This window comes from Marmota marmota, unplaced genomic scaffold, assembly GCF_001458135.2.
Source record: "Marmota marmota marmota unplaced genomic scaffold, marMar, whole genome shotgun sequence".
NCBI classification, from domain to species: Eukaryota; Metazoa; Chordata; class Mammalia; order Rodentia; family Sciuridae; genus Marmota; species Marmota marmota.
Window position 1 is genome coordinate 22333198 of NW_026000005.1, and position 25627 is coordinate 22358824.

The following is a 25627-nucleotide window of genomic DNA, read 5'->3' on the forward strand; positions in this document are numbered from 1 at the left end:
GGGAGGGGAAAGGGGAGATTGGGAAGAGGGAGCCGCGCGGTGTGAAATGGGAGGGGTGCTTGGTAGTGGAGGGACGGTAGAGCGAGGGGCGGCGGTGAGGGGGCCAGGCTGTCCCGGGCGTGTCCTGCTGTAGTCCGGCTGGCATCGGTTGCGGGTCGGGGGACGCCAAGCTGGCGTTGCCTCATTTCTAAAGCTTTTCTTGGCAGCTTTGGCATATCTTAAGTTTGCCTCTGCTTGGGTTGTCTGGGATGCGGGGAGGAAATTTAAAGATCCCCGTAACACTTGGAGGTTTTCCCGGGATCTTTTCCTAGCTGTGTGTGCGTGCTCCACTCTTCTTCCTGGATGGAGAGGTAGAGAGGCCAGGTGGACAGGTTGACTTTCACTCTCTGAAGATTGTTAAAACAAACAAACCAAATTCCTCCCGCCCTCCCCCACGCCCTGCCCTGCAACGCAACAAACATTCCCAACAACTTTAAGAAGCACACTAGAAATTTCTGAGAGATTTTTTGTGTTTGAAATATGTGCTTTGACTCATATGCATGAGGCCCTGGTTCCATCCCCAGCACCGGGTTTGGGGGCGGTGGGAGATGGCTTTGTCCTTACGTTTATAAAATGTATGTGAGTGAAAAGGGAGACTTGCACGTATTCTTAATGCATTTTTGGGTGTTCGTACTCATAAATGTGCTGTAGATTCTAGGACTTAATATTGATATTATATATTTTGTTAATTGCTGTGTTTTCCTGAATCTAAAGTGTCTATGAAATCTAAAAAGTATAAAAGTTTATCCCATTGATGGTGTCAACTCAAGCAGATAAATCCCTTGTTTCTGACAAGTCTAAATTCTTTTTTAAAAATACGACCTCTTTTGAACCAACCTTTGGACTTTGTTTTTTCTTTCACAGATTTATTTAATTGCCTAGCTACCACTGATGAGGATATATTGAAGTAACCACTGAAACTGCCTTTTGTTGACCAGAGAGTCCAATTGTTTCACTTATTTTTGTTTGCTCTACTGCTGTGAGCTTTACTGTAACGACTGAGAAACTTGGAAAATAAAATGAACTTGCTGTGGTCTTGAACATAATTTTTTGAGGAAAATAAAAGTGCCAGAGTGAAAGCCAGAATGGCATCCAGAGAGAGACTCTTTGAACTTTGGATGCTTTATTGTACAAAGGTAACTGCTTTCCTTTTTATTTCTATTTTTAAAATACTTCACTATAAAATTTTGTAACCAGACTTTATTTAATGGATAATAGGGTATTTATTCATTCTAATGACCCCAAACTAAAAACATGTAAGGGATTTTCCATTTCCCACTCTTCAGGTTTGAATACATACATAATATTGACAGACTATAGAGTCTTTTATTTGATTCTTGTCTTCAGTTATTTCAAAATTGTATAAGTCAAATTATTCTCTTAAGAGGAAAAAAATAAAACCAACCTTTTCTTACTAAAGGTTGAATCCAGGGGCACTCTACCATTGGACTACATCCTCAGCCCTTTTTTAATTTGGGAAGGGTTTCCCTGAGTTGTTCAGACTGGGCTGAAACTTGTGATCCTCCAGCTTCAGTCTCCATTGTAGCTGGGATGACATTTGCCATTATGCCCGGCTAAAAAGTTTTTATTTTTGTTTATGCTTTTTTTTTTTTTTTCCCCCTACAAGTGGGAGTAGGATAGAGCCTTTTTCGTGAGGAAGGCATTAAGCATTTTTCTCATAGCTAACCTTTTAAGTTGTATATAAAGGTTATTGATTGCTATGCTAACACTTGAGAGCCTTGTCTCAGTTGCTCTTCACTACAGTTCTGGGAGGTTGATTTATAACTATCCACTTTTACTGCTGAGAAAACTGATGCAGGGGTGAACCTGAAACACAGTAGTGCCTGACTCATGTCCATGCTTTTAACTATTGTGGCTGCCTTAACATTTTTATTTTTGTTATTCAAAAAATAATTTCCTTTTTCTTCCTTGTCTTTATGTGTATTTTTACATGATAGCTTTGATTTTATCTTTGATTTTAGGTTATTGAGAAGAGTGTATCATAAAAACACATTTTCAAGTATCTACTCTGAAGATACTGGCAAGGGTCGGAGAAACATCCCTAATCTATTTAAGTTAATTTAGGTCTGGGTAGTGAAATTCTCAAGTTATAGCATTTATTTCAGCATTATCCCTTTAGCCTCCTTTCTTATGCTTTCAGTTCTTCAAAATATTTTTTTAACTTCTTGGTTTGATAGGCATTATAATTATTAAATGACATATACCTTGACATGTTTAATATAAATTTTTAAAATAGCTTTTAGTCTTCTGTACTTTAATGCCAGAAATATCTTTTTAAAAATAGACAATTCTTCCAATAATAAATTAATCCAAATCATCAGACTCTTGAAAATAGTAACTAACACATGTTGGCCAAAAATTTAAATGAAATTTTAATATGAATGTCTAGTAATTTAAAAACAATTTATTGAAAAGATAAGCTTTCATTGTTTTCAGAATGACAAAAGGTAAATGAGGTTACATGGTTTTATTAATAAATTATATTGTTTTTGTGTAGATTTAATATTTAAGTGACACAGTGCTTGTTGAAAAGATAGTGTATGTAGTTCCTTGGCATACACTGAATTTTATTCTTAGTGACTTTTTTTTTTTGGGTACCGGGGATTGAACTGAGGGGCACTTGACCACTGAGCCACATCTCCAGCCCTGTTTTGTATTTTATTTAGAGACAGGGTTCCACTGAGTTGCTTAGCACCTGGCATTTGGTGAGGTTGACTTTGAACTCGAGATCCTCCTGCCTTAGTCTCCCTAGCCTCTAGGATTACAGGTGTGCGCCCGACTCTTAGTGACTTTTATATAAGTATGAACCCTTAAATTCATTTTAAATTTTCTGTTCTTAATAATGAAGGGTCCTCATGGTCAATTTTATTTTAATTTTTGCTGAGCTAGGGATTGAACTCAACTCTACTTTGTGCCAGGCAAACACTCTTATCATTGAGCTATTGTTTCCAGCCCCCTATGGTCAAATTTTGAAACCTGTTTTTTCTTGAATAGGAAGATAAATTCTTATTTTATGTTTAAGATTAAGTCCTGTGTAGCCATGTACAGTGGTGCATGCCTGTAATTCTAGTGACTCATGAGGCTGAAGCAGGATGATTTTGCAAGTTCGAGATCAATCTCAACAACTTAGTGAGACTCTAAGGACTTAGCAAGACCCTGTTTCAGAATAAAAAATAAAAAGGGTTGGGGACATAGCTCAGTTGTTAAGAGCCTCTGGGTTCAATCTCCATTACAAAAGAAAAAAAATTATGGCGTATACTTAATAAGACATATTTTTTCAGTTGTTTTCAAAAAATATTTAAAATCATGTTTCATCATTTTATAGATAATGTACTTATTAGATAATAACTTTTTCTTCTGAAGACACCTTGAATAAGATACCTACCAAATCCAGCAAATAGATTTAATTCTTCTTCCTAATGAGGATGATCACTGAATACTTAGTTCTTTGGATTTTCTAGCTATAATTGTTCCTAGTAGTTAGCTCCTCAGAAATCACCTGACTTTTCCCCCATCCAACAAACTTTTAAGCCTTTTTTTGTTTGCTTTTTACAGTTTTGATGAGCTTTCACATGACTTCAGGACTGCTCAGATCTTTTCGTAAAAATGTTTTCTGTAACTTAGTTCTTAGAATTTCTTAGACTTTTTTTGTGGGCTTATAATTGTGAAGTCTAATTTTGATTCTGCTGCTATTCTCTTTTGTGACCTTGAGCAAGACTTACCTCTTTGAGTCTCAGTTTTCTTATTTGTTGAGTAAGAGTGTGTATACAGGGAAAATGTTTTGTCTTACTTCTTAGTTAAGATTTTTGTTTGTTTTGACCTCTGAGGGATAGGTAGGATTTTTTTTTTTTTTCTTATTCTGTAGCTTATTGTATAAAACCTTTTAGTTGTCCTTTCTTAAGCTTTCATTATGGAAAATTTCAAGCATGCACAAAGTAGAGAAGAAGGGTTAACTGTTTTGTATCTGTCACCTTGTTTCAACAATGATAAGTTTGATAAGTTCGTATTCAGTCATTTTTCATCTCTGTAACCTTTCATTTCCCCTATATCTATCCTGAATCATTTTAAAGCAAATCCCAATTTGTGATCTTACCCATAGTTAATCTACAATACAGTATTTTTTTGGTATCAGGGATTGAGCCCAGGGATCCTTAATCACTGAGCCACATCCTCAGCCCTTTTTTTATTTTCCATTTTGAGATAGGGTGTCACTATGTTTCCCAGGGCCTCACTGTGTTGCTGAGCCTGGCCATGTTGGTGATCTTGGCTTTCAACTTGTGATCCTCTTGCCTCAGCCTCCCAGAGCCTCTGGGATTATAGACCTATTCCACAAAACCTGGTCCAACACAGTAATTCTTTAAATTATCAAATTTGTGGTCATGTACTAACTTTTCTGCAAGTGTCATAATATTCTTATTTTCCCACTGTTTAACTTAACATTTATTTATGTATTAAAAAAATTTTTTTAGTTATTGGTTGACCTTTATTTAATTACTTATATGTGGTGCAAAGGATCAAACCCAGGGCCTTGCACGTGCTAGGCGAGTGCTCTATCACTGAGCCACAACCCCAGCCCTAACTCAATATTTAAATAAAGTATAAGCATTGTATTTGTTGAAAATATCTGTGAAACTTTTAAATGTACAGGTTCCTCCTTACCAGACTTTCTTCCTTGCTGTTTGTTGAAGAAATCTTTTTTTTCAAATTACAAAGAATTTATTTCTGTAATACAGAAAATACAACACATTCAAATAAAGCAAAAATAAAAATAAAATATAATTTCATGAAATGAATTAGAAACTGAATATAGGCATAAAACATTATTCCTACATCATAGAACATATTGTTTAAGGGTAAGAGATTAATATAACCACAAAGAATAATTAAGGACAAGATGTCAGAGGACAGATTTCCATAAATGAGATAGAGTAATACAGACAATGGGACAATTCATTCAGTACTGATATTTAATGAAGAATATCCTGAGATCTGAAAATAGATGCTAAACTCCTAATAGGGAAAAAGCACCCAAAAGCTAGTGATAACATGTGTGAAGATTTGAGAATAAACATGGAAAGTTTCAGGACCTGAAAATAGATGCATTGCTATTAAGTGAATTGTGTTCCCCCCAAATTTATATGTTGAAATTCTAACCCTCTTGTAACTCAGAAATAGAACTATATTTGGATATAGGTCTCTTTATTTTATTTTTTTCTTAAAAGTTAGATTTTAAATTAATATAGACTGACAGTAGTAACCCTTAAAAATCAAAACATTGACAAAAAAAAAAGAAACCAGGTTTTTGACCTCAGAGTTTTCTAAACTCTGTTTTGTTTTTGCTAGTTGACTTTCCTTGATTTTAGTTCTCTCTGCTGATGTTTGTAGACTGGCTAATATAATACTTAACTGATTCAGGTTCTATAACAGATATAGAAGGCAGTCACCAGTGATTTTTGCCTAACTGTATTATTTCATTAGGATTTTGCAAAACTATATTCTTTTCATTTATTAGAACACACAGAAATATTCCTTCATCAGTTATTGATACATTTTCTTAAAGGGAAGGCATGCAGCATAAATGTTTGATTTTAAAAAAAAATTTCAGAACAATGATTTGATTTGCTAGCATCCTGCCAAGTTGTTTTTCTTTAGTATCAAATTCATTTTTTTCTTTTTCATATTTTAATTGGTGCATTTTTATATTTGTACATAATGATGAGATTTGTTGTTACATATTTGTACATGCACACCATATAGCAATATAATTTGGCTAATATAATTCCCTAGAACTTTCCCTCTCTCAAGTTCATCATTAATTATTAAAATTTAAACAACGTCTACTATTGTGCTGCCTTACCTTGTTTGTTTTTTTACATAAGACATCACATACAAACTTGACTAAAGACAACTTTGAAGATTTATCAAGTTCTGGTTCAGAACAGTAAGGTTAAGATATCTTCCATTTTGCCACAGAGCTAACCTTGGCACAGGTCATCCACAGTGTATCAGTAATGGGTTAATATTAAAGTTCCATGATAGTGTTTTTATGGAATGCAATGTTTTGAAAGTTGTTACTGAACATTATAAAAGCTTAGTAGGTTTTGTAGGTAGTAGGACTTCCTCAGAAATATCCCTTGTGTAATATTGCTTTCTCAAAAGAATGCTAATGGGAAATAAGTATGTCTTCTGCCTATTAGTCTGGGTGTGATTGTAAACCTAAATACTCTTGATCAAAATCCTTTAAGTCGAATTAAAAGAAATTACTAGTTTCAGTTTTTAGAAGATAGATCTTAACATATTAAACTTAATATTTGAAAAGAATTTAGGTAAAAACCTGTGAATTTTTATCTTATTTTGACAAATAATGTATGTGTTTATGGGGTACGGTGTGATGTTTTGATATAGACATACATGGTGGAATGATTAAATCAAGCTGATTAGCGTATCTATTACCTGACATTTTTTGTGGTGTGCAGTTTGTTTTGTTAGTAAACTTTTCAGTATGATTTTTTCCCCCTTTGTCCTTTTAGGGATAGGATTTAATTGCAATGTTAGAAAATTAATCTTCATAATAGGTTGTTAACCTTATGTAGTTATTACATAATATATATAAGCAGAATGATTTCGGATTATCTAAGGCTTCTTTCCTCTAAAGATTCATCACTAGTGTCTAAGACTACTGATTAAAATTATGTAGTCTGAACTTACTTGCTTCCAGATGGTCATCCCCACCCAGGGTCAAGGATTTGATTAACAGTGCATTTCATATAGCTCTTATAAGTTAAAAATTATTTTGAAAAGGTTTAATCTGGTATCTGGATTTTAGTTCAGTAGTTAACAGCTAGCTGTTAAATGTTTTGTTACATTTAACAAGTATAGAAGTATAGAAGGCAAAATTACTTAATGTCTGAAGATTTTAGTTTATGTAATATGTAGTAGGCATCATGTCTACTGTCTTTTGACAATATTTCATCACTTAGCATGCTTAACGTAAGGCAGACAAAGAAACAAAAATAGAGAGCAACTTTATACCAGCTTTTGGAATTACGTACCTTTTTGGAATTCATGGATTTTCACAGAAAGACATGTGTATCATAAATCCTATCTCATCTGTTGCCCTCAGATAGGTATAAAGATGTATGTCTATTAGAAATTTAGTCTTTGTGGGAATGCTGCAGTTGGTCACCAGAATATATATGAGGGAAATTGAAGTTTTCAAATTCTTAGGGATGAAGAATTTTTAGATATCAAATTCTTAGGTGTTTTCAATTAAGGTATTTTTTGTTCTGGTTTAAAGTATCAAATGCATTAAAACTGAGTAAAAAGATACAAAATGACTTAAAACTGTTGCATTATGAAATATGGCAAAGGGGTTGAAATTCAGGGTTCATTAGTGGTTTTTTTTTTTTTAATTCAATTTACACTGAAAATTCTGCAGAGCTAACAGGATTGGAGTCAGGATTTAATTCTAGTTATACTTCTGGTTTTAGTGACCTGAAAGGAGATTACCTAGTTTCTTTATATGTTAGTTTTCTCATCTGTTAAATGAAAAAAAAAGCCCCCAAAACCACTATTGTACACATCAAAGTTGTTGAGAAAAAATTGATTGTATGTAGATGTACCTTAAGAGTAAGAAATATATGAGACTGGGGTTGTGGCTCAGCTGTAGAGTGCTTGCCTAGCACATGTGAAGCCCTGGGTTTGATCCTCAGCACTACATAAAAATAAACAAAATAAAGGTATCGTGTCCAACTACAACTAAAAAATAAATATTAAAAAAAGAGTAAGAAATATAAACACGTAATCCTTATTTGTATTCTTCAAATATACATTTGTGTCTGGAATATTATTCCCAGACACTTCCATTTGGCCTATATATTGTATGATAACTGAGGGTTGTATTCTCATCTTTTTATTAATAATAATGAAACTGTGTTTATGAATGTCTTAAATAATTTTTCATTTGTACTTATTTAGTCTTGCATTCAAGCAGAGTGCTTAATTATCTTGAATACTCATTTGAGTTTTTTTCTTCCCACTATAATTTGAGTTTGTTTTGGACCTTGGTGATGCTCCATTTCCTGCTGTTGGCCTTTGTCCTTCTAAATCTGGAATATGACTGAAATAGATAGTTTTGCAGTGAGCTCAGAGTAAACTTCCTTTTCAGAATAAAAGTTTTTCTTTATAATCAAAATAGAATTTAGAGATATTTTATTCAGGTAAAAAGGAAAATACCTCTTCTTATACATATTTGGAAAAAATGGAATGAATGCTCTTCTAATGAGAAAATTGATAATTTATATTAGTACAGTGTTGGTTGTAATTCTACATAAAGCTCTTAGTATGATGGACCAATACATATCTACCCGTAAAATTGAAGCTTAATTGAATCTATATTAAGTCTCTGACATGTTCAAAGTATTGCAATGGCTCTTGATTTTTTATGGCTTAATGACCTTATAAGGAAGGAAATATTCTTTGACTTAAAAAAAAAACAAACAACATGATTATTAAAAGCCTTTAGTGGATACCAATATGTGTTTGTTTGGACGTCAAAACAAGAAAGAGTATATTTTATATCAGTAGACCTGGGAATAGCCCTTAGGAAATAAATGTTGCTTTTGTGATTTGACTTGAGCATTTTACTACTACTCTAAAAATTGTTAAGATGCAAGAATTTTTTTTTCTTTTCTTTTGATTATCATAATCCAAATTTCTCTGGTAGAAGGTAGAATTGGTAGCATTTAATTTGTGTACCTCTAGCATAATTTGTAAATGTAGAAGAGTCTAAATAATTTCCAAGTTTTTTTTGAAACTGATATTTGGACATTCCATTCACAAAGTTAGCTAGTACAAGACCACAAAGCTTTCAGGTAAGAATTTATGTGGGTAGAAATACTCCACATATGGGTTTGGAGTTTAAAAAGGAAGTCTGTGCTGGAAATAAAGATTTGAGAGTTGCCATATTGGCAGTTATTTGTGTGTAAGAAGAAAGTAAGGTAAAAGGAAGTCCTAGAGAACATTATCATTTAAGAGGGTAGAGAATGAGTCTAAAACTCTCATGTCTTAGGCATGTGGTAAATATCATATATATATTTTTTTCTGTTTTTAAAAAAAGATGATAGAGGAAGAAGTGTTTGTAAGGAGTTTGAATGGAAAGAGAATAAAAAATGACTGGTAGCCAGGTGTGGTGGCGGACCCCCTGTAATCCTAGAAGTTTGGGAGGCTGAGGCAGGAGGATCGTAGTTCAAAGCCAGCAAAAGTGAGGTGCTATGCAACTCAATGAGACACTGTCTTTAAATAAAATACAAAACCTGAGTTCAATCTCTGGTACTCCCATCTCTCCCCCCCCCCAAATAAAAATGGAACAAGTATCCAATATACCACATTCTGCTTTCTTTTTTTCTTTCTTCTTCTTCTTCTTTTTTTTTTTTTTGAGAGAGAGTGAGAGTGAGAGAAAAAATTTTTTAAATATTTATTTTAGTTTTCGGTGGACACAACATCTTTATTCTATTTTTATGTGGTGCTGAGGATTGAACCCAGCACCTCACGCATGCCAGGTGAGCATGCTATTACTTGATCCACATCCCCAGCCCCTGCTTTCTTTTTTTTTTTTTTTTTGGTACTGGGGATTGAACTCAGGGGCACTTGACCACTGAGTCATATCCCTAGCCTTATTTTATATTTTATTTAGAGACAGGGTCCCATTGAGTTGCTTAGTGCCTTGCTTTTGCTGAGGTTAGCTTTGAAGTTGCAGTCCTCCTGCCTCAGTTTCCCGAGTCCCTGGGATTACAGGCATGTGCCATCTTGCCTAGCCCACAGTCTGCTTTCTTGATTACAATTGTTCATATCCCTGCCATATGTAAAATGAACTTTATTTTTATCTTAAGAACTTAAAAGACTCTTATTCAGTAATGCTATCAGTCTTGAAACACAGAATCTTAAGATATATATCACATCCAATTGTTATTTTCTTGATACTAAACACTTTGCATTCTGAAGATACTATTGATATCCCCTTCAAACCCAATGTATACTTGTGAAACTGAGATAGGAATGCTTCAATATAGACTCTTTAGGTGGATGCAGTGGCACATGCCTGTAATCCCAGCAGTTTATGAGGCTGAGGCAGAAGGATCGCAAGTTCAAAGCCAGCCTCAGCAACTTAGACTCTTTTTCAAAATAAAAAACAAGAAGGGCTGGGGATGTGGCTCATGGGTAAAGTGCCCCTGGTTCAATTCCTGGTACCAAAAAACAAAACAAAACAAAAAGTTCTTTGTTAGAGTCTGTAAACAAGTCAGGATGGCGCCTGGCAAAATGCCAGAGGGAGTGGTTTGTGAAGTAATGCCAGCCAGTGAGCCATTAAGTGTGGAGATTCCTTATTGGTTGACTGATGTATCTAGTTTATGCTAATTAAGATAAGCTGTGTGGAATGTATAAATACCTCTATTGTCCTACAATAAACGGCTCCTACTCCTGCTGTATCAATCTACACAAGTTGTGTGCCCCCCCCCGTTATTTTGCTGCAGCCGGACTGTGGCAGTTCTTCAAAAAGGAAGAGTGAAAGGCTTATAAGACATAGTTTATAACTGTTGTGAAAACTGCAAATATTGCCTGCTTCCTCTACCCTTAGTTCCATGATTTAACTCAGTTCTGTTCCTTGGAAATAACTGCCTAGGCCATTCTTCTCTATTGTTCTTGGCTCTTTTCTCTTGGAGGTTCTTTTCTTATCATTTTCCTTTTGCTATATATAAATAGGGCATAAATATGATTCTGTGTGTATAAATTTTTAAAGGTTTTTTTATTAAAGCATTATAATTATATGATTTCAGTTCGTTTTGACATGGAATTTGATTTCAATCCCTGTCCCCATCCATTCCCCTCTCCCCTCCCCTTATTCTCCTTCCTCCGCTCTACTGATTTTCCTCTCAATCTTTTATTTTTTTTTGAATTTATTTGTTCTTTTTAATTACACATGACAGTAGAATGCATTTTGACATTAAACTACATGGAACATAACTTCCTATTCTTGTGGTTGTACTTGATGTGGAGTTACACTAGTTGTGTATTTGTATGTGAATATAGTAAAGTTACGTTTGATTCATTTTGCTGTCTTTCCTATTCCCACCTGTCCAATCCCCTGTACCTTCACTCTGCCCTTGCCATTGTGAGTCAGCATCCACCCATATGAGAGAACATTCAGTCTTGGTTTTTTGGGATTCATTTATTTCACTTAGCATGATAGCCTTAGTGCCATCCATTTACTGGCAAATGCCAGAATTTCATTCTTTGTGTTTGAGTAATATTCCATTGTGCTTATGTACTACATTTTCTTTATCCATTCATTTTTTGAAGGGTACTTAGGTTGGTTCCGTAGCTTAGCTATTGTAAATTGAGCTCCTATGAACATTGATGTGGCTGTGTCACTATAGTATGCTTATTTTAAGTCCTTTGGGTATAAACTGAGGAATGAGATAAATGGGTCAAATGATGGTTCCATTTCAAGTTTTCTGAGGAATCTCCATGCTGCTTTCCAGAGTGGTTGCACCAATTTGCAGTCCCACCAGCAATGGGACTAAGTGTACCTTTCCCCTGCATCTTCGCCAACATTTATTGTTACTTGTGTTCTTTTTTTTTTAAAGAGAGAGAGAGAGAGAGAGAGAATTTTTTTTTAAATATTTAGTTTTTAGTTTTCGGCGGACACAGCATCTTTGTTTGTATGTGGTGCTGAGGATCGCCGGGCTGCACGCAAGCCAGGTGAGCGCGCTACCGCTTGAGCCACATCCCCAGCCCCAACTTGTATTCTTAATAATTGCCATTCTGACTAGAGGTGAAATCTCAGTGTAGTTTTAATTTGCATTTCTGTAATGGCTAGTGATGTTGAACATTTTTTCATATATTTGCTGAATGATCATATTTCTTATTCTTTGAAGTGCCTGTTCAGTTTCTTTGCCTGTTTGTTGATGGAATTATTTATTTATTTTTTTGGTGTTAAGTTTTTGAATTCTTTATATATCCTGGAGATTAATGCTCTGAGGTATGGGTGGCAAAAATTTTCTCCCATTCTGTAGGCTCTCTCTTCATTTTTTAAAAAATATTCTTTTAGTTGTGGATAGACTTTTATTTTATTTATTTATATGTGGTGCTGAGAATCGAACCCAGTGCCTCACACATGCCAGGCAAGTGCGCTACCATTGAGCCCCAGTCTCATCTCTTCATGTTCTTGATTGTTTCCTTTGCTGTGAAGAAGCTTTAGTTTGATAACAATCCTATTTGTTGATTCTTGGTTTTACTTCTTGCACTTTAGGAGTCTTGTTGAGGAATTTAGTTCTTAAGCCAACAGGATGGAAATTTGGGCCTACCTTTTCTTCTAGTAGGCACAGGGTCTCTGGTCTAATGCCTACATTCTTGATCCACTTTGAGTTGAGTTTTGTGCAGATTGAGAGTTAGGGGTTTAATTTCATTTTATTACATATGGATTTTCTGTTTTCCTAGTACCATTTGTCAAAGAGCCTATCTTTTCTCCAGTGTATGTTTATGGCACCTTTGTCTAGTATGAGATAACTGCATGTGGGTTTGTCACTGTATTTGTCATGTGGGTTTATTCTGTATCACTGGTTTTGATGTCTGTTTTGGTCTTTTATTATTTTTGGTTAGTAATTTATACATACAGGTGAAATTCCCTGTATATTTATATATGCTCATAACATGATTTCTTTAAATTCATTCTGTATTTCCTCCCCTTTCCTGTCCTTTTCCCTCCCTCTCAATCTCCTTTTTTTACTCCATGATCTTCTGTATATCCTTTTGATATCTGACCACTTCCCCACTTTTCCCTATTTTTGCTCTAGCTTCCACATATGAGAGAAAACATTCAACCTTTGATTTTTTAGTCTGGCTTATTTTTCACATGATCTCCATTTCCATCCTGAAGGGATAATTATTTAAGGTTTATGAAATATTTAAAGTAGCCAGGCTTGGTAGCATATACCTGTAATCTCAGCAACCTGGGAGGCTGAGACTGGAGAATTGCAAGTTCAAAGCCAGTCTCACCAACTTAGTGAGGCCTTCAGCAACTTAATTAGACCATGTCTTAAAATGGTTGTGGCTCGGGGCTGGGGATGTGGCTCAAGCGGTAGCGCGCTCGCCTGGCATGCGTGCGGCCCGGGTTCGATCCTCAGCACCACATACAAACAAAGATGTTGTGTCTACCAAAAACTAAAAAAAAATAAATATTAAAATTCTCTCTCTCTCTTTCTCTCTCTCTCTTTAAAAAAAAAAAAAAAATGGTTGTGGCTCAGGGGTTAAGCACCCTGGGTTCAATCCCCAGTATCACCAGAACCAAAAACAAACAAACAAATAAAAAGTAAAATTTGAAATCATTCTTACTAGGTATTGGTATATTCTAAGCCTTCTTCTAATATTCTTTCCTTTATATATGTTAAAATGGCTTCCTGGCTTTTCCTGGATATGATATGCTTTCTTTTTGTTAACATATTTGCTTTCATCTAATTGACTATGAATTCACGTATTTCACCTGAGAATATGCTTTTCTAAATAGAATTAGTTTTCCACTTAGGTTGTAAGTCCAGATATAGGAAAACAAAGGCAAGCAGGATAGAGAAGTCATAAGTCATCAGGGATGGCTCGGTGGAAGAGGTGGCATTGATCAAGGGAGGGTATTTATTTATTTATTTATGGTACTGAGAATTGAACTCAGGGGTGCTTTACCGCTGAGATACGTCCCAAGCTTTTTTTTTAATATTTATTTTTTTAGTTGTAGTTGGACACAATACCTTTTTTTTACTTATTTATTTTTATGTGGTGCTGAGGATCGAACCCACGGACTTGCATATGCTTGGCGAGCACTCTGTTGCTGAGCCACAACCTCAGCCCTCCCTATCCTGTTTTAAAGAATAATTTTGTTTTGAGTTAGGATATAACTATGTTACTTACGGCCTCACTAAGTTGTTGAGGCTGGCCTTGAACTTGAGATGCTCCTGAGTCTTGATCAAGGTTTTAAAGAATGTATAGTAGCTTAATAGTCACAAAAGGTATTGAGGCAAGCAAAAGACGTGACCAAAAAGTATAAAAAAAAAAAAGTGTCTTAGTATAGATTTTTATTTCTAGTAATAAAGTATGCTATGTTTGAACTAATCTTTATTCTGAAATTACTGAGATTTCTTGATAAAATGAATTATTTTAAAGGTGAAAAACTGGCAAGGAGAGGAAAGCATTAGAAAGCAAAATCTTAGTGAAAGCAGGAACATCAGTAAATGGAAATTATTTTTTGCCTGTTGAATTTGAGCTTTTATTTTCCTGGCTTTAGGAGTGGCCAGATCAAAGCCAAGAAGCTACCCAGCATGAGAAATGTAGATTTTTCTTTATAATCTCAAGGCTTATTCCTTTGGTATAAAGGTGAACTACAAGTCAACCCACTTCACTCTCTTATTTCCACTTGGGAACTTCAAGGAAAACTGCCTTGAATAAGAATCAACAGGAGACAACAGAAACAGATCAGGAAAACGGGAAAGACTGAATATGTTGGTATTGGAATATATAGATTATAAAATTAGTATGAGAACTTTGATTAAAGAATTAAAATCAAACTTGAACAGATTTTTGTGTTTTATAGAAGACAACATTTATTATAAAGTATTTCATTATTTAATGGAACACTGAAAAATGCTGGTAGCCTAAATTGCAGTTTGATAGTTTTATTCATGATGTATGGATTAATAATGCATGAATACCTGTTACCTGGTTTTCACATGGATAGACCATGACACATACATTATATCTCTAAGGGGAATTGTAAAATGTATTTTAATTTTAAAGGCTAATTTTAAAAATAATTTAAAAAATTATTCTAATTTGTAAGGCTAATTTTTTTTTTTTTAAGTGTAAAGCCGGGTAATGCCTCATGCCTGTAATGCTATGACTTGGGAGGCTGAATCAGGAGGATCGCAAGTTCAAGGACCAGTCTGGGCAGCTTAGCAAGACACTGTCTCAAAATAATAAAATAAAACATGTTGGGGATGTAGCTCAGTGGTAAAGTGCCATTGGATTCAGTCCTCAGTCCAAAAAAAAAAAAAAAAATAGTTAAAACCAAACCTTTCTCAGTAATTTTCAGTAATTGATAGAACAGAAAAAGTAAAGGTAAAGGTTTAATTATGATGTATTTATGTAGACTTAACGCCCAATATACATTCCTTTCAACACACAGATATTTACAAACAATGAGGATATAATAAACCTTAAAAGAAGTTTCAACAGATTTCAAACTACTGAAATAATAGAGTATGCTTTTTGGCCAGAATGTAGTTAAGAAATTGATAGCAAGAAGTTTAAAAAGACAAAAATCCTGGAGGTGAGAAATATACTTTAAAAATAAGCCTGACTGAAGAATAGTAGAAAATAAGATTTTTTAAATTCAATGATGAAAGTACATTTTAGAACTTGACAGAAGGGTAGCTACTGTATTAGGAATGTTTATGACTTTAAATGTTGGAAATGAAAAAAAACTAGTCATTTGTGGTAGCCAGCTTCTAAAATCCCTACGTCTTGTTATTTACAGCCTTGTGTAGTATAGTTCCTTCCTGCATTGTACCCGTGTTGATCTTTGTGATCAAGAGCATTTGGCAACTTTCACTATGTTATTTCTGAAATTAGGTTATAAAAGACACTATTGTTTCCCCTCTCATTTTTTTTTTTTTTCATTTACTCTGGGGAAATTCAGCTGCTCCGTTGTGAGTAGGCTAATGGAGAGAGACCCCTCTTATGAAGAGCTAATGCTTCTTGCCAGTGAAAACATGAAGCTTTTAAGTGATTCCTCCAATCCAGTCGAGCTTTGATATTACTACATTGTGAATTGACATAGTTATTACAAGGCATTGAAAAAAGCTGAGTCGCCCCTCAATTGAGCTGCCTTAGAATTCCTTCCCCTTAAGAAACAGTGAAATAATATATGTCTGTCATTTTAAGCTGCTAAGTTTTAGGGTAATATGTTATACAGGAGTAGATAATTAGTATCTCATCCATTTAAGAAGGTAAAACAACAAAATAAACCAAAGAGTGAAGGAAATTAATATTTTTATGTGAAAATTCTCTAATTTATTGTGTGTTCACTTGTTTTAGGGAATACCTATGTATCAGAAGTGGTGAGTATTAAGGAATAGATTTAATTTGAATTACTTACCATTATATTCTGAGGATGAATAGCACAAGTACAGTCTGCATTTGGATATATTCTTAATTAAGAATCTGGAAGCGGGATTGAATGTAACTATCTTTTAGTAGCTGGGCCTTGTGGCACATACCTGTAATACCAGCTGCTCTGGAGGCTGAGGCAGGAGGATCCAAGTTTAAGGTCAATTTCTGCAACTTAGACTAAAAAAAAAAAAAAGTCTTCCCTCTGCAAATCTTTCTATTAGTCATGTTCATATAAAGAAATTTTTATTTTTGGAGAAATTATTCATAATGACTAAAAACTTGATGGCAGAGTCTATATTGTAGTATTGATTGTGGTAGCCAATATGTTTTGAATGCTTAAGTGCCAGGTACTGCTCAATACTTTATGTGTATTATTTTATTTAGTACTCTCAACAACTCTGTGAGGTAAGAAATATTATCTTCATTTTTAGGTGAAGAATAGTTCAAAGAAGTTAGGTAGGGAACCTTCCCATAGTCACACAAATAGTAAAGGCAAAGAGATTTAAGAGGAAAACAATAACACTTAAGTCAGCTAGAATGGGGGATCTTGAAATAGTAAAATATGTATGACATAAAACATTTCCGTTTGTAGAAGTTCTAATTTTGATCCAAAATTGGTTATGAAGATAATATTAATTTACACTTATTGAGAATATACTTGTATGCTAGGCATTGTTGTAAGCCCTGTTACAGGTATCAGGTTATTTAATTTTCAAAACCAATCCTGTAAAATAGGTAATATCATTGTGTACTTTTTTGCTGTGCTGGGAATTGAACCCAGGACCTTGTGCATGCTAGGCAACTGTGCTTCTACTGGGCTACACCCCCAGCCCATTATGTTTATAGAAGAAGAAATTAATGTGAAAACATAGGGTGACTTGTTCATGAAGGTAATATCAGGGGTTAAAGTCCAGGTAAAACTGAATTGGCGCCAGCATTCCTGTACTACTTAACATATTTATGTGTTATATTCCTAAAGATTATATAGATGGGGAGAAAAAGTCCATACTGTGGTGTTTCAGTGTACCAAACTCATCTTAATCATGAAAGTAACTAAATTTGAGATTTAATTAATATGTGGAGATCTTTCTTTTTTGTGGCCTTTAGGATTTTTTTTAAGGTTATATTGAAGCTGGCTGTTTTTTGTTTGTTTTTTGAAGCTGGCTGGTTTTTTTTCTGTACCTTGAATTTACTGATTCTAAATTCCACTTTTATCATTTTTGCCTACTAAATCTCCATTTTATTTATACACAGTTCAAAGACAGTGTAGTGCAATGGAAAGAGCACTTATTGGGTTCATGTATGCTGCATTTTAATTCCAGCACTGCTAATTGTTAGCTGTATGATTTTGGCTAAGATATATATCCTTAGACTGGCCCTTTTGTAACATGTAAAATGGGGAGAATGTAAACCTTTTCTGGATAGTTTTAAGGAGTAAATAAAATGACATATTGCAAAAATTCCTGCTATACCACTTTGTACATGGCAGATGTTTTAACATTTTTAAGTGCTTTTCATCTTAGAAAATAAAACAGTACTATTTCTTTCCTTATATTTTCTCAGATCCTCAGGAGAACTCTGTGCTTGTCAAATACTCAGTAGCCCTGACCTTTAGAATTTGAACCAGATACTGTAGAGTTCCTCAATAAAATATGAAGAGAATTGTGTTAATTTTTTATTGTTGTGGGACTGTTTTGTGTTTAACTTTTACCAAGAAGTAATCCTCTGCTTTTTAGGAAAGATGGGGGTCAGGAAAACTCCAGATACTTGTATTTCTGGAGTTCCTCTGGGATGGATAAGTGAATAAATTAATAGATGAACGACATTAAAGTTGGAAATGTAAAAAGCAGATAATAAGACTTTTGAAAAGGGGCTGGGGCTGTGGCTCGCAGGTAGTGCACTTGCCAGGCATGTGTGAGGAACTGGGTTTGATTCTCAACACCGCATATAAATAAATAAAGGTCTATCAACAACTAAAAAAAAACTTGAAAAAATTTGTCACAGGAGATTGTTTTTTGTCTGAAATATTTCCATCTTCTGATATCTAGGTGATGATGTAGATAGTGGTAATTTATAAGCTGATTTTGGAACAGTATATTAATAGACAAAAACAAATACACAAAAGGTCAGCAGTCCCTGCATATTCTGGGACATTCTGGGAACATTCTGGTGCTGGTTCGATCCTCAGCACCATATAAAAATAAATAAATAAAATAAAGGTATTGTGTCCAACTACAACTAAAAAAAAAATTAAAAGAAAAATTTCTGAGGTGTCATATTTTTTTCCACTCAGTTTTATTGAGAGGTCACTTCAAGTCATAAAATGCATATATTTAGGACTGGGGTTGTGGCTCAGTGGTAGAGTACTTGCCTTTCATGTGTGAGGCACTGTGTTTGATCCTCAGCACCATGTAAAAATAAATAAATACAATAAAATTATTGTGTCTGTCTATAACTAAAAAATTTTTAAAAATGAATATATGTAAAGTGTCAAAGGTGATGAATTTTGATACATACAAATATTTGGGTAACCACTACTTTAATCATTTTTATTCCTGAATGGTATTCCACTCTATTAATATACCACAATTTGTCTATTAACTTGTTGATAGAATTTTTGTTCGCAGCTTTGGAATGTTAAAAATCAAGCTTGTATAAGCATTTTTGTATAGTGTTCTTGTGACTTTTTATTTTATTTATTTTTAAATGTATATATATTTTTAAGTTGTAGTCAGACACAATATCTTTATTTTATTTATTTATTTTTATGTCGTGCTAAGTATCTAACCCAGTGCCTTGCACATGCTAGGCAAGAGCTCTACAGCTGAGCCACAACCCCAGCCCATGACTTTTTACTTTTAGGGAAGAGTAATGACTGAGTAGTTGATGGACATTGTCCAACTGTTTTTCAAGTAACTAAACCATTTTATACACTCACCAGTAATATCTGAAATTTAAAAAGTCACTCCACATCTTCACTAACATATGATATTGTCAGTCTTTTTATTTATTTATTTTTGTCACTTTTTTTAAACTTTTGCCATTTTAGTGGGTGTGTATGCAGTGATATCCCATTTGATTTTTTTATAGATTTTTTTTTTAATGTGGTGCTGAAGATCAAACCCTGTGTCTCACACCTGCTAAGCAAGCACTCTACCACTGAGACACAATCCCAGAGCCCCTCCCATTTGGTATTTTTTGTACCTTTATTATTTTATTTTTTATGTGGTGCTGAGGATCAAACCCAGTGTCTCACACACAACCCCAACCCTCCCGTTTGATTTTAATTTTGTTTTTCCTCTAGATAACTAATGATATTGAGCACTATTTTGTTTGCTCTTTGGCCATTTGTTTCTTCTTTTGTGAAGTGCCCATTTTAAAAATTGAGTGGTTTGTCCTTTTAAAATTTATTTTTTAGGAGATTGTCATATATTGTTTAAATTCTTTTGAGAGTATTTTGAGCAAGCATATGGCTTGTCTTTCCATTTTCTGTTTGTTTGTGTGGTGCCGAAGATTGAACCCAAGACCTCATGCATGTTAGACAAACCTTCTACCACTGAGGTACATCCCAAACCCAGCTTCCCATTTTATTAATGGTGTCTTCTGCTGAGTAGTAGTTTTTACTTACTTATTTATTTATTTGTTTATTTATTCATTCATTCATTTGTTTTGGTGCTGGGGGTTGAGCACACTATCTCTGAGCTACACCTCCAGCCCCTAATTTTAGTTAACACTAATTTTCTTTTTTGGTTCATGATTCTTGTGTCTTAGCTAAGAAATCTTTGTTTATCTCCAGAGGCAAAGGTATCATATTTTTTTTCTGAAAAGTTTTAATTTCAGTTTTTATGTTTAGATTAATGTTCCATTTCAAATTTTATTTTATTTACTTTTTGTGGTACTAGGGATTGAACCCAGGAACACTTACTACTGAGCTACATTCCCATCCTATTTTATTTATTTTTATTTTTTGAATTTTTAGAATTGTTTTAAAATTTAATTTTTTTTTAACCTGACACTGGGGATGCTGTACTACTAAGCTACATCCCCAGCCCTTTTGATTTTTTATTTAGAGAATAAGGTATTTCAAAGTTCCTGAGCTGGGCTTGAACTTGATATCCTCTTGTCTCGGCTCCTAAGTAGCTGGGATTACAGAGATGTACCACCACTCCAGGTTTTCAGTTTGATTTTATTTATGCATTTTACACTTCCCTTTAATTCATTAGACAAATACTAATTGAGTGCTTTGTACCAGGCACTGTTTTAGGCATGTGGTACCCACTAGCAAGCAAAAAGATAAATATTCTCTGTGAGTATTAAACCTACATCCTAGGGGAAGTGACAAACAATAAACTAATAAATAAGAATTATAGAGTATGATAAAGGACCATGAAATTGGGAAATAATAGGGCAAGGTAAAGGACAGTGAGAATTTTTGCCACAAATAGAATGTGTCATTTAAAGAATGATTTGAAACTGGGCACAGTGGCACATACCTGTAATCCCAGCAATTTGGGAGGCTAAAGCAGAAGGATTGCAAGTTTGAGGCTGGCCTCAACCACTTAGTGAGACCCTGTCTCAAAATAAAAAGGGCTGCTGAGGATGTAGCTCAGTGGTTGAGCACCCTGGGTTCGATCCCCAGTACTTCATAAAGAAAGAGTAACTTGAAGGGCCAGAAATGTAACTTAGTGGTAGACATTTTTAATACTTGAGATCTTTGACATGGGAAGCAATTTGAGGGATCATTATACTTAATATACATTTTAAAATAGCACATAGCTCTGCCTGAATACTACTTAGAGATTTCATATTATTGCTTCTTTAGATATCTACTTAATGGGTGTGAAAGCATTACGTTTCCTGAAAAGTATACCTAATATTCTGATTTTCTTATTTCAGAAAGATCCAGATTACCTGAAGATGTGGTTGGATAACTTTGTTTCTAGCTATGAACAATTCTTAGATGTTGACTTTGAAAAACTGCCTACCAGGTATGTAGAAACACGAATTTCTTATCTTTAGTTCCTGTTCTTTTTTGGTGTGTGTATGTTTGGGTGTAGATGGACACAATACCTTTATTTTTATTTATTTTTGTATGGTGCTGAGGATTGAACTCAATGCCTCACACATGCCAGGAAGTGCTCTACCACTGAGCTACAACCCCAGCCCATCATTTCTGTTTTTTTTTTTTTTAAATATATATATTTTTTAGTTGTAGATGGACACAATACCTTTATTTTGTTTATTTATTTTTATGTGGTGCTGAAAATTGAACCCAGTGCTTCACACATGCAAGGCAAGCACTCTACCACTGAACTACAACCCCAGCCCCCATTGTTTCTGTTTTAACACAAAAATTTCACCGGTGACATATTACACTCAATTATATTAACACTCTTGATATCCTGATATCTTGCTCTCATCAGACATCCCTAATTGATCACAGCAGTCTTTCTTGATATTAGACCTGGCTTCTAAGAAGCCTCTTCTCTGCTTTGGTGAGATACTACCCACTAGGTGTCCCACAATTCTCTTAATTTCAAACACTCTACCCAATATTAGCACCAGATCTCACAAATTAAGGGCCAAGACCTCATAAAACTGCCCTCATTTTAGATATCAGTCACTAGTCTTGGGGGACACTGGAGCTTCTGACTATAAATTCAGCATTCTTAAATTGTTTTTTTTTTTTTTTTTTGTAATTGTAGATGAATAGAGTGCCTTTATTTTATGCTTATTTTTATGTGGTGCTAAGGATCAAACCCAGTGCCTCACACATGCTAGGCAAGCACTCTGCCTCTGAGCTATAGCCTCACTTTGTTTTAGTCTTGCATCACTGTGACCAAATTACCTGACAGGAACAACTTAGAAGAGGGAAAATGTATTTGGAACTCATAGTTTCAGAGGTCTCAGTCCATTGACAGCTGAGTCCACTGTCCTGGGCCCAAGGTGAGACAGTACATCATGGCTAAAGGGCAGGGCAGCTCACTTTTTGGTGGCCAGGAGGAGTCTGTAGAATGAAATGGGAGCCAAATCTCATAATTCCGCCCTCCCTCCTTCTCTCCCTCCCTCCCTCCCTTCCTTCCTTCTTCCCTCCCTCCCTTCTCTTCTTTCTTACCCCCCTTTTCTTCTTCCCTTCCTTCCATTCCTTTCTTCCCTTCCTCCTTCCCTTCCTTCTTTCCCTTTCTTCCTTCCCTCCTTTCCTTCCTTCCTTCCCTCCTTTCCTTCCTTCCCTCTCTTCCTTCTCTCCCTTCCCTCCCTTCCTTCCCTCCCTTCCTTCCTTTCCTTCCTTCCTCTCTCTATAGTGCTGGGAATCAAACCCAGAGCCTTGTGTATGCTAGTAAGTACTCTACCCCCCAGCTGTAGCCCTAGCCCTAGGGGCCAAATCATGAAATACCATGCGTGCAATACTGATGTATTTGATTTTATTGTTGTTATGAATAATAAGAATGCGATTAAAAACTTTTCTATGTGAGAATACCACAATCAACTTTGTTTTCAAAAGTCACTTTGGTGGCACATTATAGAGGTTGATTTGGTGAGGGTTGAGACTTGAAGGAAAGAGGTAATTATGATAATACAGAGAAGAAACCTTAGAGCTTGGCACCAAGACATGGAACTCAAGAAAATTAAGATTATGCAAAGAAAGGACTAATCATTTATTATTTATAAAAATTCACAATTTATTATTTATAAATTCATCCACTGCATGATTTTGTTTGCATTAGAATATTATGTGTGATAGGTTTATAAAGGCTGAAAAATATTAAATCTTGAGGTGTCTTCAAAATAAGGTTATGCAGTTTTTCTACCAATAAAAGAATATTCTTATTGTTCGTGCTTATAAGTACTTTTGTTTTTAAGGACCGGGAATATAGCTCAGTGGTAGAGCCCTTGTCTAGCGTGTGCAAGGCCCTGGGCTTAGCCCTAGAACTGGAAAAAAAGAAAGTAAAAAAGAGTAATACTTTTATTTTAATAATTTTCAGCTCACTTTAAATCATGGACATAGGTTTTTATACAGTTAGGTAGGATTTGGGCTTTTGAATATTTGGAATTTTGGAATGAGGCTTTTCAAGTTTCTAAAGTAGGCTGCTACTTATTCATAACATGTCTTTATTTATTTATTTATTTGCTTATTTATTGGCAGATCATTTCCAAAAGCATGATGTATACTTATATTGCCATTGTGTTTAATTAAAGATATGGAATGCTAAGAGCATTGCTCTATTTATAATTTGATTGGTTTATTTGAAATTGTGTCTTATATTTGTGTGAAAAAGCTGAATGATGAATTTAGAGGCTTTTTAAAAAAAGTTTTTTTTTATAGTTATAGATGGACAGCATGCCTTTATTTGTCTAGTTTTTTATGCGGTGCTAAGGATCAAACCTTGTACATGCTAGGCAAGTGCTCTGTCACTGAGCTATATCTCCAGCCCAAATTTAGAGTTTATTGATACAAAACATTCAAAATTTCAAGTGTAGACTATGTAAGACATTGAATAAAATAAAGTCATCTTAAAGGTAGGAAACTCATTTAATAAAATAAAATAAATTAATAAAATAAAATAGAATAAAACTCATTTAAAGGAAACTGACTATAGAATTTTTGAGTTAGAAAATTTATAATGTAACGTAGGGAATGCCTTTACCATTATTACATAAAGCTTTGAAAAAACTTTAAGGCAGTCTTTTTTTTTTTTTTGGTACCAGGGATTGAACTCAGGGGCACTTGATCACTGAGCCACATCCCCAGCCCTATGACAGGGTCTCACTGAGTTGCTTAGCACCTCACAAAATTGCTGAGGCTGGCTTTGAACTCATGATCCTCCTGCCTTCACCTCCCAAGCCGCTGGGATTACAGGCATGCGCCACTGCGCCTGGCAAGGCAGTCTTCTTGAAATGTTAGACAGAATCATTTGCAACTGTTTATAGTAGGTATTCAGTAGCCACACACAGAGAACAAATTTTCAGAGCATAGAATTTCTAAAGGTAGGAAAATGCTTCCAGGTTCTTAAATGCTCATCATATTAGGAGTGCAAACAAAAATTTCAGCTTTGTAAGTCATGTTCTAACCCAGTACTAATTTTATAATTAAACTAATTTTTAAAAAATCCATATATTTCTCTTTCCTGTAAGTTAATTATTGTGTGTCTGTGTGTGTGTTTTGCTAGGGGTTGAGCCCAAAGCCTTATGCATGCTAGGCAAGTAATTTACAACTGATCCACACCTCCAGCCCTAATTATTCTATTTTATATGTGCATGGTATGGGGGCCTGTGCATATGGCAAGTGCTCTAACATTACTGAGCTACATCTCCAGCCCTCAAAGCCGATTATTCTTGACTGTCTAGTTATTTATTTAAAGAATATGCAGATAAAGACTGGGGTGACCTAGGACAAGGAAATACTTTTTAATGCTATTATGGAATATTAGAAAAAATCTAATGTTTTCTTTGTTGTTGACATGTGTTTAGAAAAAGGAGACAAATGATTTAAGTAGTATTTAAAATTGCATTTAAATATTTGTTTATTATTTTGAAGTTACTGTTTTTACTAAGTACCTCCTTTTAACTCTTCAGCATATGAGAGTGAAAGAATCCAAAGCTACAAGTGAGGTAGTTTCTAAACTAAAATGAAATGTGATATTTTTATAACATGTTTATAGAATTTGGGCATCTTTGTAATGAGCTTTGTGGTTTTACTTTCTGTATAATTTAGTTAAAATTAGTTGTTCATTTTATAAAATCACTTTGTTAATTTATGTTGTGGGGTGATTCAGAAAGATGATATTATATATCTATTTATATGTTATATAAATCATAAATGTGTAAATTATGTATTATATTGTATTTATTTATGTATTTGTGTGACTCCTGGTGGTGATGTCCTTCAGATTTTTCCGTCAACAGTAGATCAAATAGCCTTTTTTTTTTTTTTTTTTTTTAATTTTTTATTGTGGGTTGTTCAAAACGTTACAAATTTCTTGGCATATCATATTTGACACTTTGATTCAAGTGGGTTATGAACTCCCACCTTCACCCCATACACAGATTGCAGAATCACATCAGTTACACATCCATTGATTTACAAATTGCCATCCTAGTAGCCTTTTACTCAGTGTAAATTACTAGTAATACTTCATATTAAACATTATCTATAAAAAAAACTGTTACAAATTACAATTGTCATTTAATCATAGTTCTTTTTTTTTTTTTTAATTTTAATTTTTTTTTATTGTTGGTTGTTCAAAACATTACATAGTTCTTGATATATCATCTTTCACACTTTGCTTCAAGTGGGTTATGAACTCCCATTTTTAGCCCATATACAGATTGCAGAATCACATCAATTACACATCCA

General features: G+C 34.4%; 1 protein-coding gene across 9 annotated transcripts in view; it reads left to right on the forward strand.

The window, feature by feature from the left end:
- Positions 1-25627, forward strand: part of Nbeal1 (neurobeachin like 1) — a 191024-nt gene that overhangs the window by 1269 nt on the left and 164128 nt on the right. For all 9 annotated transcript variants that reach the window (XR_007349443.1, XM_015481284.2, XM_048808341.1 and 6 more), the window contains exons 2-3: positions 904-1175; positions 21169-21260. Coding sequence is in view for 8 of the 9 variants with exons in the window: in XM_015481284.2 (XP_015336770.1) it covers positions 1125-1175; positions 21169-21260 (143 nt within the window). In the remaining variant the exon portion in view is untranslated. The remainder of the gene's footprint in view (positions 1-903; positions 1176-21168; positions 21261-25627) is intronic.